The sequence below is a fragment of the Pezoporus occidentalis genome, unplaced genomic scaffold, assembly GCF_034315485.1.
Source record: "Pezoporus occidentalis ecotype Australia unplaced genomic scaffold, CSIRO_AGI_Poc_V1 ctg243, whole genome shotgun sequence".
Taxonomy (NCBI): domain Eukaryota; kingdom Metazoa; phylum Chordata; class Aves; order Psittaciformes; family Psittacidae; genus Pezoporus; species Pezoporus occidentalis.
In genome coordinates this window covers 627,675-654,399 of record NW_026914319.1, presented here as the reverse complement: position 1 = coordinate 654,399, position 26,725 = coordinate 627,675, and the positions used below count along the sequence as shown (strand labels likewise).

The following is a 26,725-nucleotide window of genomic DNA, read 5'->3' as shown; positions in this document are numbered from 1 at the left end:
CCTCAACCTACTGGCAGCAAAGCTTTCACTTCTTTTCCTCTTTGTAAAAAACATTTCTTCTCTGACCCTCACCTACCAAAAGGTATACTCAGCACCATCATATCCTCACTGATCATTACTGCTTTTAAAACATAAAAACTATCTATCAAACAAATTTATAATCAAATCCTTTACTGCAATTCTTTCAGCTTTGGATCTTCTAGACTCCGCAAGTTCAGAAGGCTAAAGTACTCTGATGTATATGTAATATTAAGAGATACCTGCATTTCTTGTAGTGAGATACATCATCTTTTTCTTTTTTTTGCTGCTTATTGTTCCACAGAAAGGCCCTAGAAATAAAAAAAATGAGACAAACTCAGAATTCTAGCTGAATGTCTTCTTCCAACACTTATTTACATGAACATATGCAGGATTAGATTAATTAAATGTACAAGGACTAGTTTATAGATTTTTATATATTCTAGGGCAGAAGATCACATATATTTTCATTCACATCAAATGGTATCGTAAGAACTGAAGACAGAAGACATTTTCTTAGAAAGCTTTGTAAAAAATAGCAGAAAAAATAAATTAAACATGTTTAATTTATTAACTTTCAGTTTATGCTACAAAAACAGAATAAAGAGCTTTTTAAAAAAATAATAATAATAAAATGGCCTTTCCCACCTAACTTAGCTTTTCATCAGCAGGTGGCAAAATCGGTTCGTGTACCTATGAAGACTAAGCATAGGCTTCAGCCTTTGTCTTTCAGTCAAAGCCAAAATACAATAATTTTGCAACATTCTGTGTATTCTCACACAGCAGTTTTCTAGTCTGTATGAAAGCAGGAGAAGCATAACAGATGGAGCAAAATCTACCCCTGAAATTCATTAAATCTTACCTGAATTATCCCAGTCCCTCCTCACAAAGGCCTTTCTCTTCTCTTCCAGGAACTGGCTGGGAATAAGCCCTGCACTTCCTCCTTCTTTGACATGACTAGCCTGGGGGAAAACAAGAAAAAACACAGGTAAGCTGGGAGAAGCATTTTTCTCATTGACATAATGATGTCTGACTTTCACACTGCCAATGTTTCCCAAAGATGGTATCGATACATTTACTACTGACACTTCGAAATTCAAACTCAGATTTGGGTATTCCGTCTTACAGTAACAGTGTCCTCCCATTGAGTATTAAAATTCAGTAAACAAATAAAACAGATACATTTCATTACTGGTTCCCATTAAGTTAGTAAGCTCCTATAGCCGTAAACCTTTGGCATCAAAATGGAATTCTCCAGACATTGAACTCTCAAGTGACAAACCCCAAGACTTTCTAGTACATTGCAGACTTATTTTGTACTCGAGCTGCTCCAAACAGGATCAGTGAAGCTTATTAACAGTCATTTCACAAACAGTCAATGTCATTAATACATGCCTAATCATGCCTTAAGCTTTTTGCACTTAACTAGAGATTTAAAATCTTAGTAACTGAAGTATTCCTAGTAATGAATGTTTGGCTAAGATTCTGTACAAAGTAATTTCATGGCTAGCTCAATTCTCAGCAAGCTTAACACATACAAACACACAATTATGAAATGTACACTTTTCTTCTCCATAACTGGTTAGCCTGTCTCTTGCTATCAGGAACCATTTCCTTTTACCTATGACTGACTGGTATTTTACAGTTAGCAATTTTTCAGTAACAGTCTGGCATTTCTAGAAAACACAAGGAAAAACTATTTTTTTCTCTCCAATGGCACGATCTGCATAGCAGGACTTGCAACACACTATACTGGTTTAACGCATTTCATGTTTGCTACCCATAGAGTATTTATTTCTCATCGGCACCCACCAGTTACAACTGGAGGACTTGAAAAGCAATACAGAACACAGCATGTAAGCTAAATGTCAAACTACTACAGAGTTAATTGAAACTAATGAACTTGGCAGTAAGAAATTTTGTGCCTTCCCTCACACTTCTCACTGACAAGCAACAGAATTCAGCAACAGTTGTTGATGTATATTCAGATATTTTTGTAGCTCTTAAAGAAGTCATGCATCTCTTGCTCTCAAGTAATGTTTGGCTTGTTATCTAGCAAAGGGTGAGCAATTAAGGGGTAGAAAGGGAAATGAGTAACGCTAAACTTTTTGCCTAGATTGCCACTGCCACTTGCAATTTTGAGTATCTTGGTTGAGAAGAGTGTCCTAAAGGTTCACTAATCCCACTTTCAATGGCACTGATGATGTTCAATTGTATGTATAGTGTTTTGGAAAAATGAAAACCAGCATAAATACTGGATTACATGTCTACTGAAGGACTGAATGAGGAAATACAACCTTAAAGCAGGATGAACTGTTAATATTTGAAATAGTGCCAAACATTTTGATTATGAACATGCATGTTACAGCTCACATACAATGACCACCACCGCAGAAATAAAAGACAGAGCTTCTTCAAACAGCTATTCTCACTCCTCTTCAAATCTGCAGGGTTAATTTCCCTCTCTCTCCTCAACTCTGAGCACTCAGGAAGGGGTTCACTTCTTCCATAGTCGCTGTCAGGGAAGGCTTACTACAATTAACATAGTCAACCTAAGACTTTCAGCTAGAAATTATCCACTTAAAACCGACTGTGGAATGTCTAGGCTTATGATACAAGAACAAAGACAAATAAAAAGCAGTAATAGCAAAATGAGTGTTACAATTTATACCATTCAATTTTCTCTAGTGTTTCAACTGTTAATATCTTGATATTAGCTTGAAATTAGATTGCAATGTAAATATTTTTTCTTATATCTAGTTTTAAAGGGAAGAAAATCACCATTTAAAGAGTTTACTATTACAGCAACTACTGAAGCTTTTAGGGGGTTCTTATTTTACTTTTTAATCTTTTTACCAACCTGCCACCAATTTGGATCTTCCCGGTTTACAATCTGAAGAATTTCTCCTTTAGAAAATTTCAAACCTGCTTCTTTGCATGGGATGAGGTTGTCATTATATGGATTATAATCAAAATGACACTTCACAAAAACCTGAAATGGGGAAAAATTTACAAAGCTTAAACATTATAAAATGCATTCTTATTTGTTAAACTGAAATAATGTCTTTACCTACAGTTAGACATGATCAAAGTTGCATTTGGCAAGTAAAATACAATCTGTGGAAAAAAATGGCATATACCAGCTGAGAGAGTAGAATAATCAGCAGTGCAAGCCTTGGATGAAAGAGCTTCATGATAAAAATAAACCCCCCAACTGCTCTATTTGGACAGTGTATTACGAAACACTCATTTCTGCGTCTCAGTATATGCAATTCAATTAGTATTCTGACTTTAAATTACTTAAAAATATTTAAAAAACTCTCAGAATGTGAGCACTGCATTCAAGGCTTGTGGAATCTTAAGAATTAATTTGGCCATTAAATCAGTGTTTTAAATCAAGCAAGATATGTGACTGCTTAAGACTCAAATTTAATGCAGATGAAGAAATAATCAAGATGCACCAACAGACTGGAAACATCTTTTGACTTTTTTCTACCAGGTTGGGGAACAAAGGAAGCAGCGCACCTGCCTCAAATACAGCACATTCCCTCAGCATCTACTCAGTGCTGGCATAGTCTGTTACAGTCACAAGCATTAGACCCACTACTTGAAGGAGTGTCTTATATGGTATTTCAGAGGCTTAGAGGACTTGTTTTAGAGGTACAAGTTACCTCTGCAGTGGAGAAATCAACACCCTACAGCAACAACAGAAGGATAAGGAATTGCCACCATCCAAACTCCTACTTAAGTTGGGGAGTTCAAACTCAGCTGTTGAATTCCATATGTTCCTGAATACTACGAAAGAGATTACTTGGACACTGATCATGTTATAAACACATGCAGTTCACTGCATGTTTAGTGTGAGTGTGGCTAGATCAGCAGAGGTCACTGGATGTCAAAGAAACACGACTTATATGTCGTATATAAATGCTCATCAGTTTTAGATACTAATAAAGTTTTTTTATGCAGGGATATTAGGTGTGGTATCAGTCTACAGAGTAAACCCGCTTCCACAATGTAATTAAAGGTGAATACAGGTATATATAGTTTAGACTTCTTGCCAGCATTAAATACATAAAATAATTAAAAGATCTTAAAATAATCTTTTGACAGGAACTTAGAAATGTGCTACTGACCTGTTGAGGAATAACAGTGTCTCTGTAGCTGGGGAGAATCTTCAGAGTGACACTGCCACTAATATTTTTCAGCAGTTCCTGCAACTCTTTTGGATTGTTTCCAACCTCATGGCCATTCACCTCTTTAATAATGTCACCTACATGCAGAAGACCTTGTCGATCTATCATTCCACCATGTAGAATTCGTGCTATTACCAGATCATTGTTCTCAACTCTAAATGTAACACCCTGAAAGAGGTATGTGACAGCTAGTTTACCACCATTTGAATTTCATTTCATTTTACCATTATCTCAAGCAAAACCATGTGATTTTTCTATCTACCTCAATACAACCAGACAGTAATAGTTACTACAGTGTAAGAGTTCCTAATACACAGATAAGCATCAGGTGACACAAAAGGGCTTTCAGACAAGCTTTTCATATGACTGAACTTTTATTTATTACGTGCAATCCTGTCATTTTGTACCACGACCAAAAGGGACATTGTGTTAGTCAGTCATCCTAGCAAGTCATTCAGCCTTGTGACTGCTTGCTCGCCATCCCATAATTTCTTTAAAAGAACGAATATAGTCTTGTATCAACTTCTCAATAATGATCTTATCACCCATTAAATTACATAACATAATAATGGAAACAATTAAAACATAATGCAAGAAATCAGGCACATGAAAACATTTTCACTTAGACTTTCAAGACACACATATCTTCAGTGACTTACCAATGGTTCTCCTGCTCTTTTGTGAATTCCAAGGATACGAATAGCATCTACTGGAACAATCTGGTTGTTCACTGAAGAATTATTGACTTCTGGGCTAGAAGGAGGGGAATCGTAACATTTTGAAGCCACAATATCATGTGCTTCTAAGAGTGACTGCAAAGGAACAGAAAAAAAAAACTTTTTTTCAAACCATGATATAACCATTTCCAAAAGGGTTTAGTGCTGAATAACCACTGAATCTGCGCTTTTGGGATCAGACCATAAAACTCTCAGTTCACATGGAATGGAGCAAAAATTGACGTACAAGTACTCACACAGACTGATAAGCCTATTATCTTGGTAAATATGCTCTCTTTTGGAAATACAAATGCTTCTTAAGGAAGCATAGAAGAAATGCCGTGAATCTGTGAGGAATATGTGATCTTGCAGAGAAGATTGAAAAAGGAGTACCTAAAATAGCTTTCCACCTAATGAGACAGTATCTGAGCAAATGGTTAAAGTAAACAAACAACCCTCTGCAAAAAAAATGAAGATAACTCATCATTAGATACTTGTACTTAATGTAATAAAATTTTCCTCCACAGTAATTTGGATAATTACAGGTATGCAAGGATTTCTAGCAATCTGCAGAATGAGTGATTTCTGCTTGCATAAAGCCAAGGCAGAATTCTAGCACCAAATGAATCCACGTTGACAGAATTCACTTTCTGGAAGACAAGAACTCAGACCTTGTAGTTAATGGTGTTTTCCCCAGTCCCTGTACATAAATACAAAGCAAAAGGAGGAGATACAAATAAAAATAATCATCTTTGGAAGACAACGCAATTTAGACTTAATTTTTTCATAAGAGATACTTTAAAATTTAAAGAAAAGATTTATAAGACAATACATACAAGTAAAGCAATATCAGACAGTTCCTGTCTAGAAGAGGAAAAGAGATTCCTATAGCCACCATCTATGATAGTTGTAGATAGATTCCTATAGCGCAGAACTCTCACTGACAGATGCAGGAAGAGGAGAAGAAGCAAGTGGAAGAGATGTCTACTAGGCTTCAAACAACATAGTTTTGTCTCAGACAGTGACCTGATAAGATACAGTCTTAAGTCGTATCACTGACTGGTATGAAATAAGTAGCTAAAATGAGAAGACATGATTAGGGACTATCACAGATAGTGACATGCACATGCCAGGGGAAGACAGCAAACTACTAGAAAGCAGAGCACGTGAGCAGGCAAAATTTAGGAAAATTAATAATTTTGCTATGCAGTCTGCTCTATCCTTCTGTAAGCCACTTCCAACTTAAAAGTTGTGCAACCATATTAGTTTAGTGCTAACCTCAACATGCAAGTCCTCAAAACATCACAAACCTGAACAGTCATTGTCATCTGCCCATCACACAATGACCCTGCTGATACTTGAACTTGAGGTTAGAAGGAGAATTCACTGATTCTGCCCCTGCCATTAAGACTGTAAAGACAGCTGCTTATTGTGGCAGCTCTGATACTGTGGACAAACCAAATCAAATTAAACATGAAAAACAATCATTTATTTAAATCAAGCAGCTGTCAGATGGTAGCAATTTCTAATTCTTCATTATCCAAGACACATCCAATCCAGAAACCGTTAAGAACAGATCTCTATTTGCCAATGTTTGCAATAAGCATTTTTTATCTTTCTACATTCCCAACATGAAACCAACTAACATCAAGCACACATTTTAACACAGTGCCACTGACAAAAACAGGTAGATACACCAGTATGATACTACCAGTATTCTCTTTTAATCACATGCTAGAACAAGTTGTTCCCAAACTTTCTGGCCACAAACCAATAGATTTCTTGTGGAACCTTACACCTAACCATGCCTGTACAGCTCCCTGACGTAGTGGTCATATAATTTATGGATTATCATCTGATCCGCAGTCAAAACAGGCTACTAAACTAACAGTCTCTGTCATCCTGTTAAAATTAACATGCTCTGTAAGATTCTTCAGTTCTTAAATCTAATCCTATTCCATATGCTGATCCGACTGATTCACTCGGTTTTATGGACAAGCATGAATTCCTTCAATTACTACTTAACAATCTCTCAACCACAAAATCTTTACCCTGCTCTTTACACGATGGCTGAGTCACAGAAAGACTATCAAGGACCCTACACTGCTGCCCACGATTATAAAATGGTTTCTTTAAGTAAAATAGTTCATTGCTTTCCTTAAAGCAAGACATAGGTAAATTTTTACCATCCCATACCTAACTCTCAGTTCTGAAACTCAAGGATACCATACCAGTTTTACGAGACTATTTCTAGCCTACCAGGTCACAGCATAGAGTCCTGAAGGACACTGAAACAAAGCCACCTGGCAACAAGGGCTATGTGTTTCTAGCTGCTGCTGGACTGCCCTCCAATGTTTTACGTCACTCAGTACTTATTTCAGGAATACGGCTGAGTGATCTGAGAAATGCAGTTGCATAAGCTTCACTTGTTTCTTTCTTATGGTATTGGTAAAAGTGATATCCTGTGCTCCTGCAGCTCCAGAGCTCCTCTGGAATCTGACCTTTCTCATACTGGTGCTGGAACGCTTATAAAACCACTGCTGAAGTCTGCAAAACAACATGGACTGAATAATGAACAACCATAAAACAGTTCAAAGTTTCTTCCATGCTGCACATGTAAACAGGATCAGCTGACTATCCAAAACTGAGTAACTGCAGAAAGATTGTCATGGAAAAAATAGCAATATTGCCAGGACAGGACATTTAGAAGAACTCTCTGCATATCACAAGGCATACTGCACAACAGACATACAGTCCTGTGGCAGACAGCATGGCTCCTTTGTGCAAGATACTGTCAGAAAGTCATTTATAAACTTAAAACCTGTCAACTTCTTTACAATAGTTTTCTGTTGCTGTACTTATTTGACAGGTAAAAAAATAATTAAGAAGTAACCATTCTATGATTCTGTGAATTCAAATTCAGTAAAGAAAGAACCATTAAACATCCAAAGCTCTCTACAGCGCTGAAGCCAAGCTCAAATTCAGAATCTGTTTTTCCTAAAAAGATTCTCAGCTCCATCTCTACATGATCTGAAGCACTGTCTGCCCTATATCATAATTATTTCCCCAACAGAAATTGTTCTGTGATCCATCAGAACAAATAAATTACAAACTGGGGGCTGGGGTGGGGGGAATACACAAGAGCAGAACAACTCTATGGTCTTGAACTCAGGACTCCTTTCCTAACACTTCCGGCCTCAGAGGTACTTTTTTTATTTCTATTCCTCCTTTATGCACTAAACATGGGCTTGTCTTATTTGATAACACTGTTTAAATATCAGAATTTAATAAATAAACTGCAGGCCCCTAATGTACATGTAAAAAGATGACATTTTTAAAGGTTTTTCTGAAAAAGTGAGGAAATCATTTAAGATCATAAGAGAAATCTGGGGGACTGGTAAGGAGGCATGAATATGTGCAGAAAATAACCCTGTAAATTAAGATCTGTCCAGGAGGCAACTTAAAATCACTTTGCTAAATGGAACTTTTTAAAAGGTATGATTAGCCATTATAAAGCTTACTATTAGCAGAAAATATTGGCTTCTTTTTCAGATGAAGTAGATTCAGCAGCCTCTACTGTTCAGGATGAATGGCATGTATAATTCTTGGGAAGGTGAAAGTAACTGAACAAGTTCTTTCATAAGCAGCAGAAATTACTCCTCTGCAGGTTTAACCGCTCAAACAGTGCTCCTCCCTCTTCTCTCAAGGCAATGGCTTTTGCCACTCCTCTCTCCTGCTCTCCAGCTACTGGCTGGTAAGACCTGCTATACCCCTTCTATGCACTGCATGTGTCAGTGCGCTCTTAATACATACTGGCATGAAGACCAGACATAAATACTGTGAAACTCATAAGAACTTATCATCTTCCAACATTTTGACCTCTGAGAAGTTCAGTTAAAACTAAAAAGGATAAGAAGTGGAAGGGAAGAAAAAGGAATGAAACAAGAAATGAGTCATGGGAGGAGCAGTCAGTCAAACACAACAGTATAACCATACATGCCCTGCACTCCAGAAGCCAGTCCCTCTCCAATGTTCCATGATTCAGTATTTTCAGCACTAAATTATATCTTCAGATAAGCTGTTGCACTCATTACTTGTATACCACATTTCATACATTTATGCTGAGGTGCGTTACAACTGTTAAGGTGACACTGTGATAAAGTGGTACCATTCATTTGGAAAATACAGAATTAGCCTCTAAACCAGTTACACAATAGTGTCTGTGAAATTTTAAAAGACGTCAAGGTGGCTTCTTTATACAGTTACTGAACTGGAGAAAGGATGCAAGCTACACTTTCTATAATTACAAGTGACACTGTATTTTTTCTTTCTTCCTTACAGCTCCCTCTTGCAGAATTTGGAACATGCCTCCTTGCACCAAATGAGGCAGAAAGGATTAATTCTTGACTATTTAGTTCATTTTCTATTTCCTTTTCCGAGACAGACATATAGCCTCCTCAAGCCTTAGAAAGAATATTGTATCCACACTTTGGTCTGCAAATTGTCCTAGAAGCTCTTCCAGAGTGGTCATAACTATGGTATCAGTTAAATAAAAACACTTCATCACAACACTGCTACTTCGACCTGAGTTATCTTTGCTGCCTGCCTCCAGGTGGAGAACAAAAGCACAAAAGTACATCCTAACTTTAGGCTTCAGAACCGAATCACCTAAGATCTAGTTTCAAAAAGCAAGCAGATAGCTGCTTTTTGCCTGTACACAGTGGCCAAAACTGCTCACTGTTTCTGCAAGTGAGACTAAAGGCCTCACAACAGGCACTTAGAAAATAATAATTAAAAAGAACCCCAAAACCAAAGTTAAAGCTGCTTCAGACCTTTTTTTTAATGAATTCTAATTCTGACAGAGTGAAGGTTACATCAGTTCTCCAGGGCAGCATATAACCATCAAATAGGCTTTTTCTTTTGTAACCAATTCTTTATGGTCCATCCAGATTTTGCAGCAAATTAAGTAGGAAGCTCTAGAAATAGCTTATTTTTCTTACATATCCATGACTTACCCAACAGGATACTGAAAGAAGCAGCATGCAATCTTGTTAATAGCATGCAATAATCATGACATGAATTTTTAAACTGGTTTCCAAGGAAGAGTCAACAAACTGTGAACCAGGAAGTCTGATGTTGATACTAAACAAATGAGAAGTTGTTTCATAAAAACAGAATGATTGTACAAAAGGTATCATGGGGAAGCACCAACATGCTTTAAAAAGGAAAGTCATGCTTCTCACATCTAGTTAAGTTCCTTGAAAGAGTCACCAAGCATAGCAACAAGGCAGTTATGGTTGATAATACAGATCAATTTCCAAAAGGCCTTTGATAGACTCCTTTATCAAAGTCTTAAGGAAGCACAGCTACTACTGGATATGCAGTAAGGCTCTCAAGTGGGTAAAAGACAGAAAAATTAGGGCCAGGAACAGAGTATTATCAGTTTTCAAAATTCATGTCACCAGGGGATTTCCCACAGGCATTTGGGCTCAGTTCTACACCTGCCAATTCACTGACATGTCAGGTAAGTGATCTGGGAAATGAGGATGAGAAGTGAAATGACAGGGTTTGCTAAGGCTGCTAAACTATTCAAGGAGTGAAACAACTGACTGTAACCTGCAGGAGCACCTCATGAACAACAGAGTGAGAACAAGGCAAATGAAATTCAACACAGGCTGCAAGGGAAAACACCATCCTAATTTAACCTATTAAATGACAGACTCAGAAGTGGTATCTCAGAGGCGTAAACAGTACAAAACAAAATCAAAAAAGCAATACATCTCTATGCTTACTGAGCCTAAAGGTACCTCTGCTTTCCTTCCCAGAGAGGGTGGCCCCATCCTGTCAAACATGCATCTAGACAGTGCCCTTAATAATATCCTTTAATTTCTGGTCAGAAATGGTCAGGTGGTTGATGCCTGGGTTCAGCATACCTTTTTCCCCTTCTTGGTAGCTGGTGTAGTGCAGTGTTTACTTTCACATGATAACAAGCGATGTTTTGGTTTGGCCAAGGACTTTGTGAGCCCCATGCTCTGCCAGTGCCCTTAATAATATCCTTTAATTTTTGGTCAGCCCTGAAATGGTCAGGCAGTCGGATAATCATTGTAGGTCACTTCCAACTTGAACTACGCTATTCTATTTACTAGCTGTTAAAGGGCAAACAAACTACTAGGAATTTTTAGGCAATGAGTAGGATATGCAATGGAAATTACTATACCACTTCATAAATCCATGCTGCTGTAAATTACTTTGGAAAACTTTATACAGCTTTGCTTCCCTTCTTTTTATTTACTTGAGAAAGACATACGTATACAACAAGGCCTCTGAAATCACAAGTTAACACAAAAAAGCTGATTAGGAAAAACTGATCATTTACTTTCTACACAGGAACAAGGGGCTATGAAGTAAAACTGAGAGTAAACAGTCTCAAAAACAAAACAGCCGCTCGGATGGGTGATGTTGTGAATACCACAGAGGTTAAAAAAACAACTGAACAAGCTGATGGAATAGACTGCCACAGGTAGATAATGCTATTCCTCACTCAGAAGTCTGAGCAACAAATCACTAAACTCTCACAAAACATTTTGGAAGGTATCATTGCTGGCTTATCCTAGCCTTACAGTGCTAGATGTCTACTGCTGGGGACAAAGATGGAAAACAGAAGAGAGATTTGTTAAATGGGCCTTTAAGATGCAATTAGGAAGCACTATCAAAAGATCAGAACAGAATTGTAAAGCTAATGCAGCATGTATGCAATTCCAAGCATGCTCTTTATAAATCAAGCAACAAAAAACGTGCAAGAAACAGCAGAAATACTGGGACTTCTGCTCACCAGCTACTTTGTAACTTTCAAATTAAATGTATAAGTAGCTTAAGCCTGAACTAATGGAGCAACCGACACCAGCAGCATGTTGTGCATTTCATATTGTGCCTCCTTGTTAATACAACCACTGAACAGGAATGAATGCTGGGTTTGCCTCAGTATTGACCACTCAGCCTAATTAAAATTCTTATTTGATCTCAGTCTCCAGTCTCCACCACAAAGATTCTTTGCACAGTTGGTTTCTGGTCTTTGCCATCTCTCTCCAGAGATCATTGTTACAGTGTCCTTCAAAGTCAGTCTACTCCAGCAAGCTCTTTTTCAATTTACCCTCTGACTTGTCAGCTTTAGTTCATTTAGTGCTATGATTCTATCTAACACAATGAATCTTTGTCAGATCTGTCAGTGCACCAGTTGGCCCTCAATTGCAATCTTTTTGCATTGTAACTATGAATTTCTTCAAACTCATCCTCCCCCTTTCCAGTGCCAATTTCTGCTAAGGATCAAAGACTTGATTAGCAGGTTTATTCACCAGTTAGTCTCCAAAGGGTCTTTGAACCACTAGCTATGATGCCCTTCTGGGCAAATATGAGCACAAGGGAGACCAAGGCACTGCTCTTCAAAAGAGGTAAAGGAACTATCAGCACTCAGAAGAGCTATCACCTCAGAAGCTGAGCTCTTAAAAATGTTCTCTCTTCCAACAGGCCACAACACAGCTTGACAGTATTTTCAGTGTCTATGTTAAACAGTAGTGCATCTCACTGTTATGTTTGTATAATGCATAACTAAAAATTTAGGAAAAAATTGTGTATTTAAACCCATATACAAATAAATGAATAAATCTATGATTCTATACCTGTTTACCAGAAGCACATTTATACCCTGGCAAAAGGTCTGCTTACGTTCTTCTGTAGTATACCTACAGCTAAATACTAAAGTCAGCTGAAGCCTGCCTAGAAAGTCCAGAATCTACCAAGGATTTACAAACCCTGATCTTCAAGGGACAGTATGGAAGCTGGTAGCTATGGCAGCTATGGAGAAACATCTGCTTCTGACAAGCATAAGTCAAAACTTCACTGAATCAGAGCAACATTGAGAGGGATGAAGAGTCTCAAGCTGCAGTGCAGATCACATCATAGAAGAATCACGCTCATTCACTCTGCAAACTGTACATCTCACACATTGAGTATAAATGCCAGCAGCTGAACTGAAATGCAGAATGGTCATTACCAGGAACTGAGCACACCTGGAAATGCTAAGGATGAAGCCTTGAGGGAATTGTTATGGGAACAACAGTCATACAGGAAGTAAATGTTTCTCCAAGATTTGTAACAGAAACTCCAGTGGAATTTAATACAATGGGTGAAGATATTCTAGAAGTAACATCAAAGAATAAAATCATGCTCATTCTTAACCCCACATGGCTTCTGCTTTGCCTTTCATTTGGAGTAAAATCACATATATTAAAGCTTGCTACAGTTCAGGTTTTGTCTCATTATTATTCTTAGATTTATATGTGGACACAGAGACAGTATGTTGGAAATAAACAGTAAAAAGGTGTCACCTGAAAATGAGGTTCCTTGAGTATTCCAACCAATTCCGCAATATTTTCATCTTTATTTACTAAGGGACTGATGTCTTCAAGAATTTCATTCACCAGCTCCAGGTTGTTGTCACTGACAGCCTCAAGTTTAGAATCTTCCAGTCGCTCATGAGCCTGTAAGATTAAATATACGAGACTACGTTGTAAATAAGTTCAAAGTAGTTCAAATTTTTACACCTTTACAATAACTTCTCAGTGCAACTTTTAGCAGAGAAGCCAGAAAATTCACATATATATCTGTGTATTTTATTTTTATAACTGCCAAAGGATTTTGCATGTTTAATTATGTGACCCAACAAACTTTTAAGCAGCAACTGTTAGGGATGCTTGTATGTCCTGATTTCCTATCACTTCTATGCTATATACACCAAACTGAACAGTACAGCACCTCAGATCTCTTCTGCTTCAGAACCCAGTACAAGTACACCTTCTAGAATGAGGACAAAAAAGGAACTATGGGATCTGCTCAGGAAAAAAACAGAGTCCATGAGAGCAGCATTTTCCCCAGTGTCTTCTCATTCAAACATCTGCAAAACAGCCAATTCTAAAGGGAAGTGTGCATAGACAGAGGAAATGCTGAAGTCTATAGCAAAAGTGGCTAACAATATCCTGGGCTGTGATAAGAATGCTGTTATCAGAAGGTTGAGCTCTGCTTGCCACTCTTGAGGCCACACTAAAGTACTGTGTACAGTTCTAGACATACTGCAAAGAGTCCAGTGAAGGGGCACAAAATGGTAAAAGGACTGGAGCACCTCACATTTGAGAAAGGCTGAGAGAGCTCGGCCTGTGTAGCCTGGAGAAGAGAAGGCTCAGGTGGGATCTAATCAATGTGTAAATACCTGTGGGGAGGGTGCAGTGAGGACAGAGCCAGCCTCTTTTCAGTGGTACCCAGTGACAGGACAAGATTCTATTGAGCCACTGCAACTATACCCTACGTCACTGTAGGCAAACCTCCAGTGCTGCCAGTGAATCAACAGCAGCTTCCATGCTGATATTCACTGTCACGGCACTGGAAAATAGAACCAGCTGACAACCTTTTCCATGAAGATGCAGCGGGCGCAAACTGAAACACAGGAAACTCTGGATGAACATCAGGAAATGCTTTCTCCACAGTGAGGGTCACTGAGCATTGACACAGGTTGTCCAGAGAGGTTAGAGTCTCCCTCCTTGGAGATACCCAAAAGCTATCTGGCCATGGTCCCAAACAACCATCTCCAGGGGACCCTGCTTGAGCAAGAGAGTGGGAGCAGATGCTATCCAGAGGGCCCTTCCAACCTCAACCATTCTGGGATTCTGTGATAGCTTTTAATCTCTTTCTAGAGCTACTGCTGCAGACATAATCCTTTCCTAAAACACTGCAGATACTTCAATTCATTGAAAGGTAGGAGCTTTGAGAAACAAGAGAAATATCTCATAAAGCTTATTTATTGTGTTGTATCGTAAAATTTACAGTGCTGTGATCATAAAATTCGGGAACAAGAGGAGGCCAAAAATAACTAAGATTCTCAATGCACTCAATTAAGAGTGCAACACCGTAACAAGAAGTTCAAAAAAGAACAATTCCTTTGGCATGTGAAAACACAAAAAATAACAATATATGTGGGATTCATGTACCTATACTTCCCATATCTATAATCTGAAGGTATGTGCACACATGTATTTCTTCTTAGTGCATTAAAACACGTTAAAATAAAATTTTGCTAAAACCAGAAACCTTTTTTTCCTGAAATCATCTGAGTATTAAATTCTACTTCATGTCTACAAAATGGTATTTCTGCAGGACTGATGATCAAAACACTTGGAGGCTAACTTAACATAGAGACATTTCCAACATTCCCCAACACCGACACGCACAAACCAAATGACCATGATTACAAAGTCATGGGAAGCTTGGCACCTACACACATTCTCCTTAATAAGGGAATGCTATTTTGCACATAATACATACAGTAAACAATACCCTTCTATTAAAGTTAACTCCTTTTATAGCAAGCCAAAACACAAACCTATTGAATTTTAAACATACTCCAACTGCAAAACCTTTGTAAGATTAGAGAATATGGGTCATCTTTTTTCTCACTCGCTTTCTTTAAAATACTACCACTAACAGAGTATAATCTAAATTCAAATATCCTCACCCTCCATTCCAAAATCAAGGCCATGTATATGCTGGGGAACTGAAAGCTTTAAAAATGAACAAACTCTGATTCTGGGATATGCTGGAGTAGCAGGTTATGGAATGGCATGAATAATTAAGAAAAAAGGAAAAAAAAAAAAAGAATACTTAACAGTGCCATTATTTTTCATTTCAGAAATAGTGATACGGAATTGAGTCTTTTGATGCATTCAATATTTATTATACTTGCCAAATGTTCAAATAGTAAGGCTTTTGCCTCCAACAATCCGACATCCTAAAAACTGGACTAAATGTTTATAGATTACTCCTAAGATGTTTCCTTGGTCCGGGATAGGCACCCACCTGGCATGCTGCAGGCTATGCTACACTACTAAAAGCAAGTGTGACTGCGGAAAAGAAGATAAAAGTTTTGAGGTCAAAAGAATAATTAACATTCCAGAAGAGAATTTTGAGAAGACAGTTCAGTACCAAAACTGAGTAAAAGTCATGCATGTTCCAAATTCAACAACTGTTTTCAAAAGAGCATAACAATTCTAAAGGCTAGTTTAAGATCAGACATAAACCTCAGCATAGAAAAGACATGGACCTGTTGGAGCAGGTTCAGAGAAGGGCCACGAAGATGACCAGGGGGCTGGAGCACCTTCTCCCATGGAGACAGGCTGAGAGAGTTGGGCTTGTTCAGCCTGGAGAAGAAAAGGCTCCAGGGAGACCTTAGAGCAGCTTGCAGGCTGAAGGGGGCTTAGAAGAAAGATGGGGACAAACTTTTCAGTACGGCCTGTAGTGAATAGGGCATGGGGTAACTGTTTTATACTGAAAGAGGGTACATTTAGACTAGATACAAGGAAGATATTTCTTTACAATGAGGGTGGTGAAACATGGGAACAGGTTGCCCAGAGAGGTGGTAGATCCATGGAAACATTCAAGGCCAGGTTGGATGGGGCTCTGAGCAACCTACCTAGTAGTGGAAGGTGCTTCTGCTTACTGCAGGGGACTTGGACTAGATGATTTCTAGAGGTCCATTTCCAACCCAAACTATTCTATGAGTCTATAAATGCCAGTAAGTGACAGGCAAATCATACATTTTACAGTGATCACGATTTCCCCTACCACCTCACGAAAAGTAGAATGGTACAGTGAAAGAATCCTATCCAAAAAAAATCTGTAATTTCTACCATGATGCCTTTACTCCAGACAGAAAAAGGTGTGAAATGAACTCAAGACAGTTTTAAAAGATTAGCCAAACTTTGCATTGCAAAGTATTATAAACTTACTACTATGCTTATTGCTTGGCTCTATATCTTTAAGGACTAAAAAGAAAAAAATAAGCTTGTATGGCTCATGGCACATTTCCCCAAGTTTCTTTTTGTCCTTTTTGGAATACTTTACATAATGATTAGTCTTAATAACTCACTAGTAAAGGAAAATAAAAAACATTTGCATTTCTGGCCTGGTCCAAAATGAATCTGTTTAAATGAGCTGACCATCTCAGTGTCCTGAGAATTGTCTATTCTGTTAAAACTAGCTCTTCTAATAGGAAAACAACATTTACAAATTTTTAGTGACAAATGGATGTATATGAAAGATAAACATTTCATGAAATGTGCTGTCACTTTGATCTTGTCCTTATTTATCTCCACTGGTTGAGACTGAGATTTTGGGTATGATTCCAAAATAATTACAAAAGAAAATATGAGTGTGGTCATGCCACATGAACACAATTAAAACCTTTCAGCATTCTAGATCAAGCAAGTTTATAGTTAAGAACCTATTTCCATTACAAGCCCTTTTTTACATCTGCTAGTCATTAAATTCCATATAATTGTATTTGGCCATTGCAGCAAAAATTATTGATATAAAAAAACAAATGCTTTGCAATTAACTTTTTCTTCATGATAAATATTAAATTAAAGATGCCCTATGCAGCAGATACCGAAGATGGAAACAACTCTAAGAAAGAAAATACTTTAACTTACTCTGGCCAATTTAGTATACAAATCTTTCCCTCTGCAGTCATCACACTAGCAGATGAGACACTTCCATTATTTCTAAGTTTATTACTATGCAATGTCTTCCACTTACAACCAATTTTTTTTAAGCTAAATAGAACTAAATTGTTATATGAATTCTTGTGAGATTTTTCCTTTCCAGAGCTTTATACTGAGTAAAATCGCTGCACAACAATCCTTTAGCTTTACAGAGTATTTCATGCCTGCCTAGAGGGCATTGCTTTCAGATGTCTACTCATATTAACGAGACAGCTATATTTAAATGAACTGGTTTTTCCTCATGAAAGGATCTTATTTAATGAAGATTAAGAATGTAAGTTCTGAGCAATAGTGACTGCATCTCCTACTGGTAAGATCAGCTTCTGTAATTTGAATTATAGAATCCAAAGATTTTCTGTAAATGTCTGTCATGGTGACAATATCACCTTACATACTCATAATTATGACTGCCATCTATAAATACAAGATTTTCATAATGCAATACAAAATCTAAGGATAGCTGATGTCTCAGGGAGCTGACAAGGTACCAGTGTTACTTTCTCAGATCCAGGATAGGGCATGGAAAGATTATTTCACTGGGCTGATCAGAAAAGTCATTTTGAGCCAAAAACAAAAAGGAAACTTGCTTATGCCATGGAAGAAAGTTATTGGTCTCAATTTTCATCTTTGGAAAAAATGCTAAGTCAGTAAGTGTATGGGTTTTGCACACATCAGTGGTCACAAGACTATATTAAAACCAACTGCTTCTAATTTCAAGTATTTTGACATTTTCTTCATAAATAACATTACCACGTTATTTCTGGAGTCTGAATTTTTCTTTTCTCGAGAATCTTCCATCTAAAAATACATTAGCATGCACAGAAATTGCATTATACCGTATCTTCACCTTCAAGTTTTTTAATAAGATGCACCATACATAAAGGCCATTGTTAATATGTATGAGTATGGCAATCCATACTCAGTGTTCAACACAGTAATTTAAGAGTTAAAATATTTCCAGATTCTACTCAAAGCAGCAAGTTTAAATACCTTAGCAAGTGATCTTACAATAGGGTTTTCCATAATGCCTTTAAGAAAAATCAGGTCTATTTCTTCAGCACCTGTGGATGTTGGCAGATCAGTAAGGTTATCCAGGACCTGCTGCATGGCTGTTGACAAAACAAAAACAAAAAGTAAGTACCGACCAAAGTAGACTTGCATACATAACAAAAACTCTGGGAACCACCACAACATTAACTTTAGATATGTTAAGCAACCAACTATGTCTACTGAGAACAAGTGGACAGACTGGAAAAAGAACCTTTTTTTGGTTTGAAAGATGGAAATAAAGGATCTATCCAAATTTTTATCACCACAATCAACTTTAATCCAGGCCCAGCACATTCCTTTCAAGTCTTGCTACTACTTCAAGATTTAAAAAACCCAAACAAGCATAAAAGGTAAGGTATGCATAATCTTTCCAATATAATACAAACAACTCATTCATGATTCTTTATTTCATCTCTCTTCCAGAGGAAGTTTTCAGCCCTCATACATACACCAACCAACTGCAAATTTTACAATGCTTGTATAAGAAGATGTCACTTTTTAAAATGAACACGTAGTTCCATTTTTTTTTAACCAAAAATTTGCTTTCAAGACAGCTCTTACCTTGGGGACACTTCTGTCCATCCCCAGCAGTCCTTTACAATCAGTTCTGACATACTACACTCCAGCACTAAGTGCAGACGGTGCATATGCTAACACCAACCTGGCACCACAACGTACTGCAATGGGAAGTTTATCCTACAATGCAAAATATATCATGCCTGTCCAGTACCCTCAGTGGAGGTTTTCCTGGCTATCTACAGCTTCACAGAGAGAGATGCAGCAGCTTGGGTGAGAGCAAACAATGCTGACGAGTAGTCAGATAATCCCACCATCCTAGATGTCTTGTCCTGTGAAGTCACTGAGTGATGAGAATTTGTTATAACTCTGTGCTTCAATCCTCTCACTTAAAATAGAGTTGAACAAAGCAAATCTTTCATTAGACATCAGGATCAGTATATTCACTTATTACAGAGTTCTTATGCATTTGGGCTCGTGTGCAGCAGCCCTTACCTGAGATTACATCAGCTAGGCGCAAGCTTGCAGAGGTGGATGTGTGCCAGTTTAGGCTGCACAAAAGGAGGCACCATTGACGAGTTATGATATCCTTTCACAAGGTAAATGGTCATTCTTTCCATTTTCCAGTGTTTGACTATACATTCTTACCTTGTAGTGTTACCTTAGTAGTGAAAAATCAATACTGTTCTTGTTTTTAAGTGTATTCCTTTAAACTCATGCCGAGTTACAAATCCATGCTCAGACACATACACAGGCATACTAAAAAATCCCTTCTGTTGAAATCCCCTAACAAGCTAAAAGCATTAGAACAAGCCTTGTGTACTGCCATGCTCCTCATGCTGCATAGCAACATATACCAAGTGAATTAGAAAGCCTATGTGCCCCTTCTCCCACACAGGAATTTACCCTTAACTTTCCTCATTCCTTTATAATGAAAGCTATTATGAAACACTACAGAGTAACAGAACAAACAGCATTTCTCAACACCTACTTTCTCATTTCAATTCTTCCTAGAAATTCCATCCCAAGAAAAAAATTTCTGGCCATTCTTTCCATCTTTTCAAAAGCTGACTTTTGAACAATCAAATCCTCTTGTGTGCCGCATTTTAACCACAGCAGTGTATGTCAAATGACTGCATTTTTTAAAAAAACTGGTTTAAACATACGTCTCACTTTCAAGAAGTGAATCTTCTGTGGAACCATGAGTAGGAGGGAAAATGACACTTTACGCTTTCAGATTTTGAAGCAATATTTTTTCTATTTTATAGCAGATAAAGTGTTTTTAGCAATCACACCTTACATAAAGTCACCAAATCAACCTGTAAATAGACCACATCTTCCTCTGACTAGGTATGTCCTGTACCTTGACTAGATCAGCTGCAGAGGCAACTGCCTTCTTTTATGTTTTCTCAATTCCCAGTTACAGATTCATGACCCTTAATGCAGGCATGAAAGCAATAGTATTTGCAGAAGTAGACATATTTCTACCCAATGGTGCTGCATAAATACTGCAAGTGTTATAATAATAAGCTTTTTTTACATTTTAACAGTTATGTAAATTGTTTTTAAGGGACATCAGGTTAGCACTTCAGTTCTCATAAATAATCTGACTAAAAATATAAAGCTTCCTTCAGGTCAAAGCATGCATCTCAACTACCGGTTGCAATTCCAGCACTTGATGCCAACAGAGGCGTGAATAAAAGACATTCCTTATATATCTCCATGTTAATAAGCTGTTTCTTATGCAACCCTTTCAGGAGTCTGCCTATCTTAGAATGATCTAATGAAAAAAATAAAACGCTTACTTAAACTTCAGCATCAAGGAGAAACTGCAAGGAGCAACATTACAACATCAAGCTTCACAAGAACTACTTTCAAGCTTCCTGCAACTAGACAGGGTATTTTCAAATTCACAAATTCTAGCATAAAAACTGCTTGAGTACATTTTAGCATTCTTGGAAAGCAGCGAACATCTTTATCAACATGCAGAGTTAAAAAAATTCACAAAGGCAGACTTGCATCCTAGGTGATCAGCTGCCTTCAGAAACAGCTTCCTACTGCTGTGCATCTGATGGTTGCCTTCTCCCATGGCACAGCCATCATGGCAAGAGTCTTCTTAGCTACAAATAGCATAGGCCCAATATTAGAAAGAAAACCAAAAAGGCACATGTAAGTTAGGATAAGGTACCTATACTAGCCCTGGATTCTTTATGTTTGAACACAGCGTGGATCTCTGTACTGCCGCAGTGTAGTCAGTTCCCCATCTTAAAGGGAAGAGGTTTCTAAGTAGCTGAATAAATAAAAAATAATACATATTGTTAAGTACCCCTTTATTTTAACCAACTACAAGAGAAAACTTTAAGAAGCTTCAACAAAGCAGTATATGGTAACTAGAAACTAGAGCAACATTTATATGCTTCATGGTGTTTCACTGCTTTACATTCACCTAGCAGAAAAATTCAGAACATGCCCAACTGTTATTTTTCAAAAAGTGATCAAGAGCATCTCCCAACAGGTGTTATGTCAGCTGCTTTATTTCAGAACAGACAGTAATACTTGAGTACTTCCTGTAGTACTTTAATGTCAATATTTTACATTTATTACGCAAGCCATGGGCCAGCTTCAAGCATAATTCCTGTTTAATGTGAAATGCTACTACTTGCTCACATGTGAAAACAGCTTTGAAACTGTAAGCAACATATTGACCTACATACACCTTAGATATTCATATGTGCACTTTCAAACAATACAATTTATTCAAAGACCGTTTAAAGCCGGGGGGCAAACACTTTGGTAAATGTATTACAGACCCTATTTTTGTTTATCCAATCAGCTTTTGGTTACTCATTTGTATTAAAAAAAAAAAAAGAAAAAAGAAAAAGAAAGGAAAAGAAGGCTCAGGGGAGACCCTAGCACCATGTTCCAGTATTTGAAGTGTGACTGCAAAGATGGAAACTCTCTTTTTCCAAAGAGTCACATGGAAAAGACAAGGAGAGCAGAGGGTAAAAGCTGCTCCAAGAAGATTCCAACTGGACAGAAGAGGAAAATTTTTCACAAGCAAAATCAGCCGTTGGAAAGATCTCCCCAGGGAAGTGGTGGATTCCTCAGTGTTGGACACTTTCAAGATTCAGCTGAGAGGGTGCTGGGCCATCTTGTCTTAGACTGTGCTTTTGCCAAGAAAAGTTGGACCAGCTGATCCTTGAGGTCCCTTCCAACCTGGTATTCTGTGGTTTGATGAAAAAAAGCAGGATACATTGTTTCCAGGCTTAATTCTAATTACCTTTCAGAATAACATAGATACACATGGATCTTCAAGTAGCAATTTTTAAAACAATTTCACTTTTTTCTTTCCTGGGGCAAACCCACCTAGCTCTTTTAGAAAGCTATCTTATATTCGAACAGCAGGAATAAAAGCTGAAGATGTTAAATGCTCACTTAGGAAAGTTTTACTTAAAAGATAAGGCTCTATCAAACAAGAAAAAGATGGAACTAAGGAGTCTGGAGACTGCCCAATCTAAATATTTCATCAAATATTGCCTTTTGAGCCTCCCATCTCCTCTCTGGCAAATCTGCTCTGGAAATGTTGATAGAGGTTATGGGGGTAGGGAGGAAGGGAGTGGGGGAAGACCTGTATAACTTAGATTTAATTGAGGCAATACAAGAACTAAGGACTACAGTGAATAAACTGCATAAACCACGTTGTCAGGAGTGCTCCTTATTGTTGAATACCTTAGTGCCCAATAAAAAGCAAATATGTGCTTCTCCTTCAGTAGAAAATTAATTGGGTCTCTTTTGCCTCTCTCATCCCATCTTTCAGAGAAAACTGGTAAGAACATACTAATTTCAAAGAGCTCTACTGCGCACCTCCTTCTCTTTCAGAAGTCACACTTTTTTCAATATTCAAAGACCCATCTGGGCAAAATTTTAAATTATCGTCACAACACAAAAGGATCTGCTTTTGTGAGGACAGTAAGAGATGGGCATGGTTGACTATGGCAGTTAACAAAACCATCTAAGAACACACACATGACAAGAAACATACACTGACTACAGCCTCCAGACAGAACAGGAGGAACTGAGCAGCAGGCTCTCAGTTGAGGCAAGGCGTTGAAATAAAGGGATTCTTAGGAAAAAGTGACAACAGAAACGAGTCTGAGCTGGGACTCGTAACAGAAAATGAGATTACAACAAGCCACCCTCCACTCCAGCCCCTGGCTTTGGTGACAGGGATTGTACATGCAGGTAGAATTAATTTCCACAGTCAATTTTCAAAGAACATCTCCATAACCATAGGAAGCTTAAAGCCTCAAGCAAGAGTCAGTACGAGCAGCCTGGTCTGCTGTGTACATGCATTGAACAATTTAATCCAACTATGCTTATGACCCCATACTCAGAGGAACTAGCTTGTCATTTGAATCCCATATCAAAGAGCAAAAGTGGGGGAAAACACGCCAATTGATCTCTGCGGCAAACAGCATGCGTTCTGAGGCATAAGAATGCAGAAATTCCACTTCCTAATGCAAACTGACTAACCAGAATTAGTATCTCCCAATTCACATACAGTTCTTCAGACAGTCAAAGGATGCTTCAAAGGTTTAATCTACATACTGTATCTTACAATAGTAAATTCATATCAACTAGAAGTAAAAGATACTATGATAACTCTTCTTGTATTTGTAAGAAAAAGACAGGTTTTCATAAAGCTCTCAACTATGACTCTTCTATCAAATTTGAATTTATTCTTTCAGTGCCTAATTCTTGTCTACATTAATTCTATGTAAAGGAAGGAGGAAGCATACATTTAAATAAATTTTCCAGATTTGCAGACAGAAGACAAATGTGTCACTCATTGGGGAGAAGCAGAGCTTTCTAGAGTGAATGCCTGGCACAGGTTTTTTTTAGCTCAATTTCATTTTATTAGTCTCCAAGCTTACAAACTAACAGGAATGAAAAGAAAATCATGTATATTTAAATAAACATATGCATATTTATTTCCACATGGCCTACTCATCTGGATAGGAAGGTATAGAATCATAGAATGGTTAGGGTTAGAAAGGACCTTTAGCTCATCTAGTTCCAACACCCCTACTGTGGGCAGGGACACCTCACACTAAACCATATCACCCAAGGCTTTGTCCAACCTGGTCTTGAACACTGCCAGGGACAAAGAATTCACAACCTCCCTTGGCAACCCATTCCAGTGCCTCACCACCCTAACAGGAAAGAATTTCCTTCTTATATCCAATCTAAACTTCCCCTCTTTAAGTTTTAACCCGTTACCCCTTGTCCTGCCACTACAGTCCCTAATGAAGAGTCCCCCCCCGGTATCCCTATAGGCCCCCTTCAGATACTGGAAGGCTGCTATGAGGTCTCCATGCAGCCTTCTCTTCTCCAGGCTGAACAGCTCCAACTTTCTCAGCCTTTCTTCATACGGGAAGTGCTCCAGTCCCCTGGCCCTCCTCTGGACTTGTTCCAACAGTTCCATGTCCTTTTTATGTTGAGGACACCAGAACTGCACACAATACTCCAAGTGAGGTCTCACAAGAGCAGAGTAGAGGGGCAGGATCACCTCCTTTCACCTGCTGGTCACGCTCCTTTTGATGCAGCCCAGGATACGGTTGGCTTTCTGGGATGCATGTGCACACTACCAGCTCATGTTCATTTTCTTACCAACCAACACCCCCAAGTCCTTCTCTGCAGGGCTGCTCTGAATCTCTTCTCTGCCCACCCTGTAGCTGTGCCTGGGATTGCTCCGACCCAGGTGTAGGACCTTGCACTTGGCATGGTTAAACTTCATGAGGTTGGCATCAGCCCACCTCACAAGCATGTCAAGGTCCCTCTGGATGGCATTCCTTCCCTCCAGCGTATCAACCGAACCACACAGCTTGGTGTCATCGGCAAACTTGCTGAGGATGCACTCAATCCCACTGTCCATGTCACTGACAAAGATGTTGAACAAGACCGGTCCCAACACTGATCCCTGAGGGACACCACTCGTTACTGGTCTCCAGCTGGACATTGAGTCATTGTCCACAACTCTGTGTGCGGCCATCCAGCCAGTTCTTTATCCACTGAATGGTCCATCCATCAAACTGATGTCTCTCCAATTCAGAGACAAGGATGTCGTGTGAGACAGTGTTGAACGCTTTACACAAGTCCAGGTAGATGATATCAACTGCTCTACCCCTGTCCATCAGTTCTGTAGCCCCATCATAGAAGGCCACCAAACTGGTCAGGCAGGATTTCCCCTTAGTGAAGCCATGCTGGCTGTCACCAAGCACCTTGTTGTTTTCATGTGCCTTAGCATGCCTTCCAGGAGAATCTGCTCCAAGATTTTGCCAGGCACAGAGGTGAGACTGACTGGTCTGTAGTTCCCGGGTCATCCATTTTCCCCTTCTTGAAAATGGGGGTTATATTTCCCCTTTTCCAGTCGTCAGGAACTTCACCTGACTGTCATGATTTCTCAAATATGATGGCCGGTGGCTTAGCAACTTCATTCACCAGCTCCTTCAGGACCCACGGATGGATTTCATGAGGTCCCATGGACTTGTGCACGTTCAGGTTTTTAATATGGTCTCAAACCAGATCCTCTCCTACAGTGGACCCAAGGTCTTCATTCTCACAGTCCCTGCATCTGCCTTCCAAGACTTGGGTGGTTTGGTCAGAGCCTTTGCCAGTGAAGACCGAGGCAAAAAAGTCATTCAGAACCTCAGCCTTCTCCAAATTCTGTGTAGTCAGTTGTCCCGAGAGCTTCCTGAGGGGGCCTACGCTGTCCCTAGTCTGTTTTTTATTTGCTACGTACCTGTAGAATCCCTTCCTGTTATCCTTAACATCCCTAGCCAAGTTTAATTCTAACTGGGCCTTAGCTTTCCTAACCTGGTCCCTAGCTTCCCGGACAACATCCCTGTATTCTTCCCAGGCCTCTTGTCCTTGCTTCCACATTTTGTAAGTCTCTTTTTTTCATTTGTATTTTCCTCAGTAGCTCTTTATCCATCCAAGGAGCTATCCCGGCCCTCCTGCTGCACTTCCTTCTAGCTGGGATGCAACACTCCTGAGCTTGTAGCAGGTGATCCTTGAACATCAACCAACAGTCTTGGCCCCCCCTGCTCTCTAGGGCTATATCCCATGGAACCTTACTAAGCAGGTTCCTGAAGAGGCCAGACTCTGCTCTCTTGAAGTCCAGGGCAGTGAGCTTGCTGCACGCTCTTCTCACTGTCCTGAGGATCTCAAATTTGAGCATCTCATGATCGCTGCATCCAAGGCTGCCCTGGAGAGTCACATTTCCAACCAGCCCTTCCCTGTTGGTGAGCACGAGGTCAAGCATGGCACCTCTCCTTGTCGGCTCCTCTATTACTTGCAGAAGGAAGTTGTCTTCTACACAATCAAGGAACCTCCTGGATTGCTTGTGCCGGGCCGTACCATCCTTCCAACAGATGTCAGGGTGGTTGAAGTCCCCCATGAGAACAAGGGCCTGCGAGCGTGAGGCTTTTCCTATCTGTCTATGGAGTGCTTCATCCGCAGGTTCTACTTGACCAGGCGGTCTGTAACAGATCCCCACAGTAATGTCTCACATAGCTATTTTTCCTTTAACCCTGACCCACCAACTCTCTGTTAACTGATCACC

At 38.9% G+C, this 26,725-nt stretch overlaps 1 protein-coding gene across 2 annotated transcripts in view; it reads right to left on the bottom strand.

Moving 5' to 3' along the window:
• PALS2 (protein associated with LIN7 2, MAGUK p55 family member) overlaps nt 1-26,725 on the bottom strand; it is a 64,495-nt gene that overhangs the window by 11,195 nt on the left and 26,575 nt on the right. The window contains exons 2-8 of one of the 2 annotated variants that reach the window (XM_062622550.1): nt 18,526-18,647; nt 13,315-13,467; nt 4,874-5,026; nt 4,155-4,382; nt 2,879-3,010; nt 881-980; nt 261-329 (exon numbers count right to left, since the gene is read on the bottom strand). In XM_062622550.1, the coding sequence (XP_062478534.1) occupies nt 261-329; nt 881-980; nt 2,879-3,010; nt 4,155-4,382; nt 4,874-5,026; nt 13,315-13,467; nt 18,526-18,642 (952 nt within the window). In that variant the 5' untranslated portion in view covers nt 18,643-18,647. The remainder of the gene's footprint in view (nt 1-260; nt 330-880; nt 981-2,878; nt 3,011-4,154; nt 4,383-4,873; nt 5,027-13,314; nt 13,468-18,525; nt 18,648-26,725) is intronic. The other variant, XM_062622549.1, reaches the window with a different exon arrangement.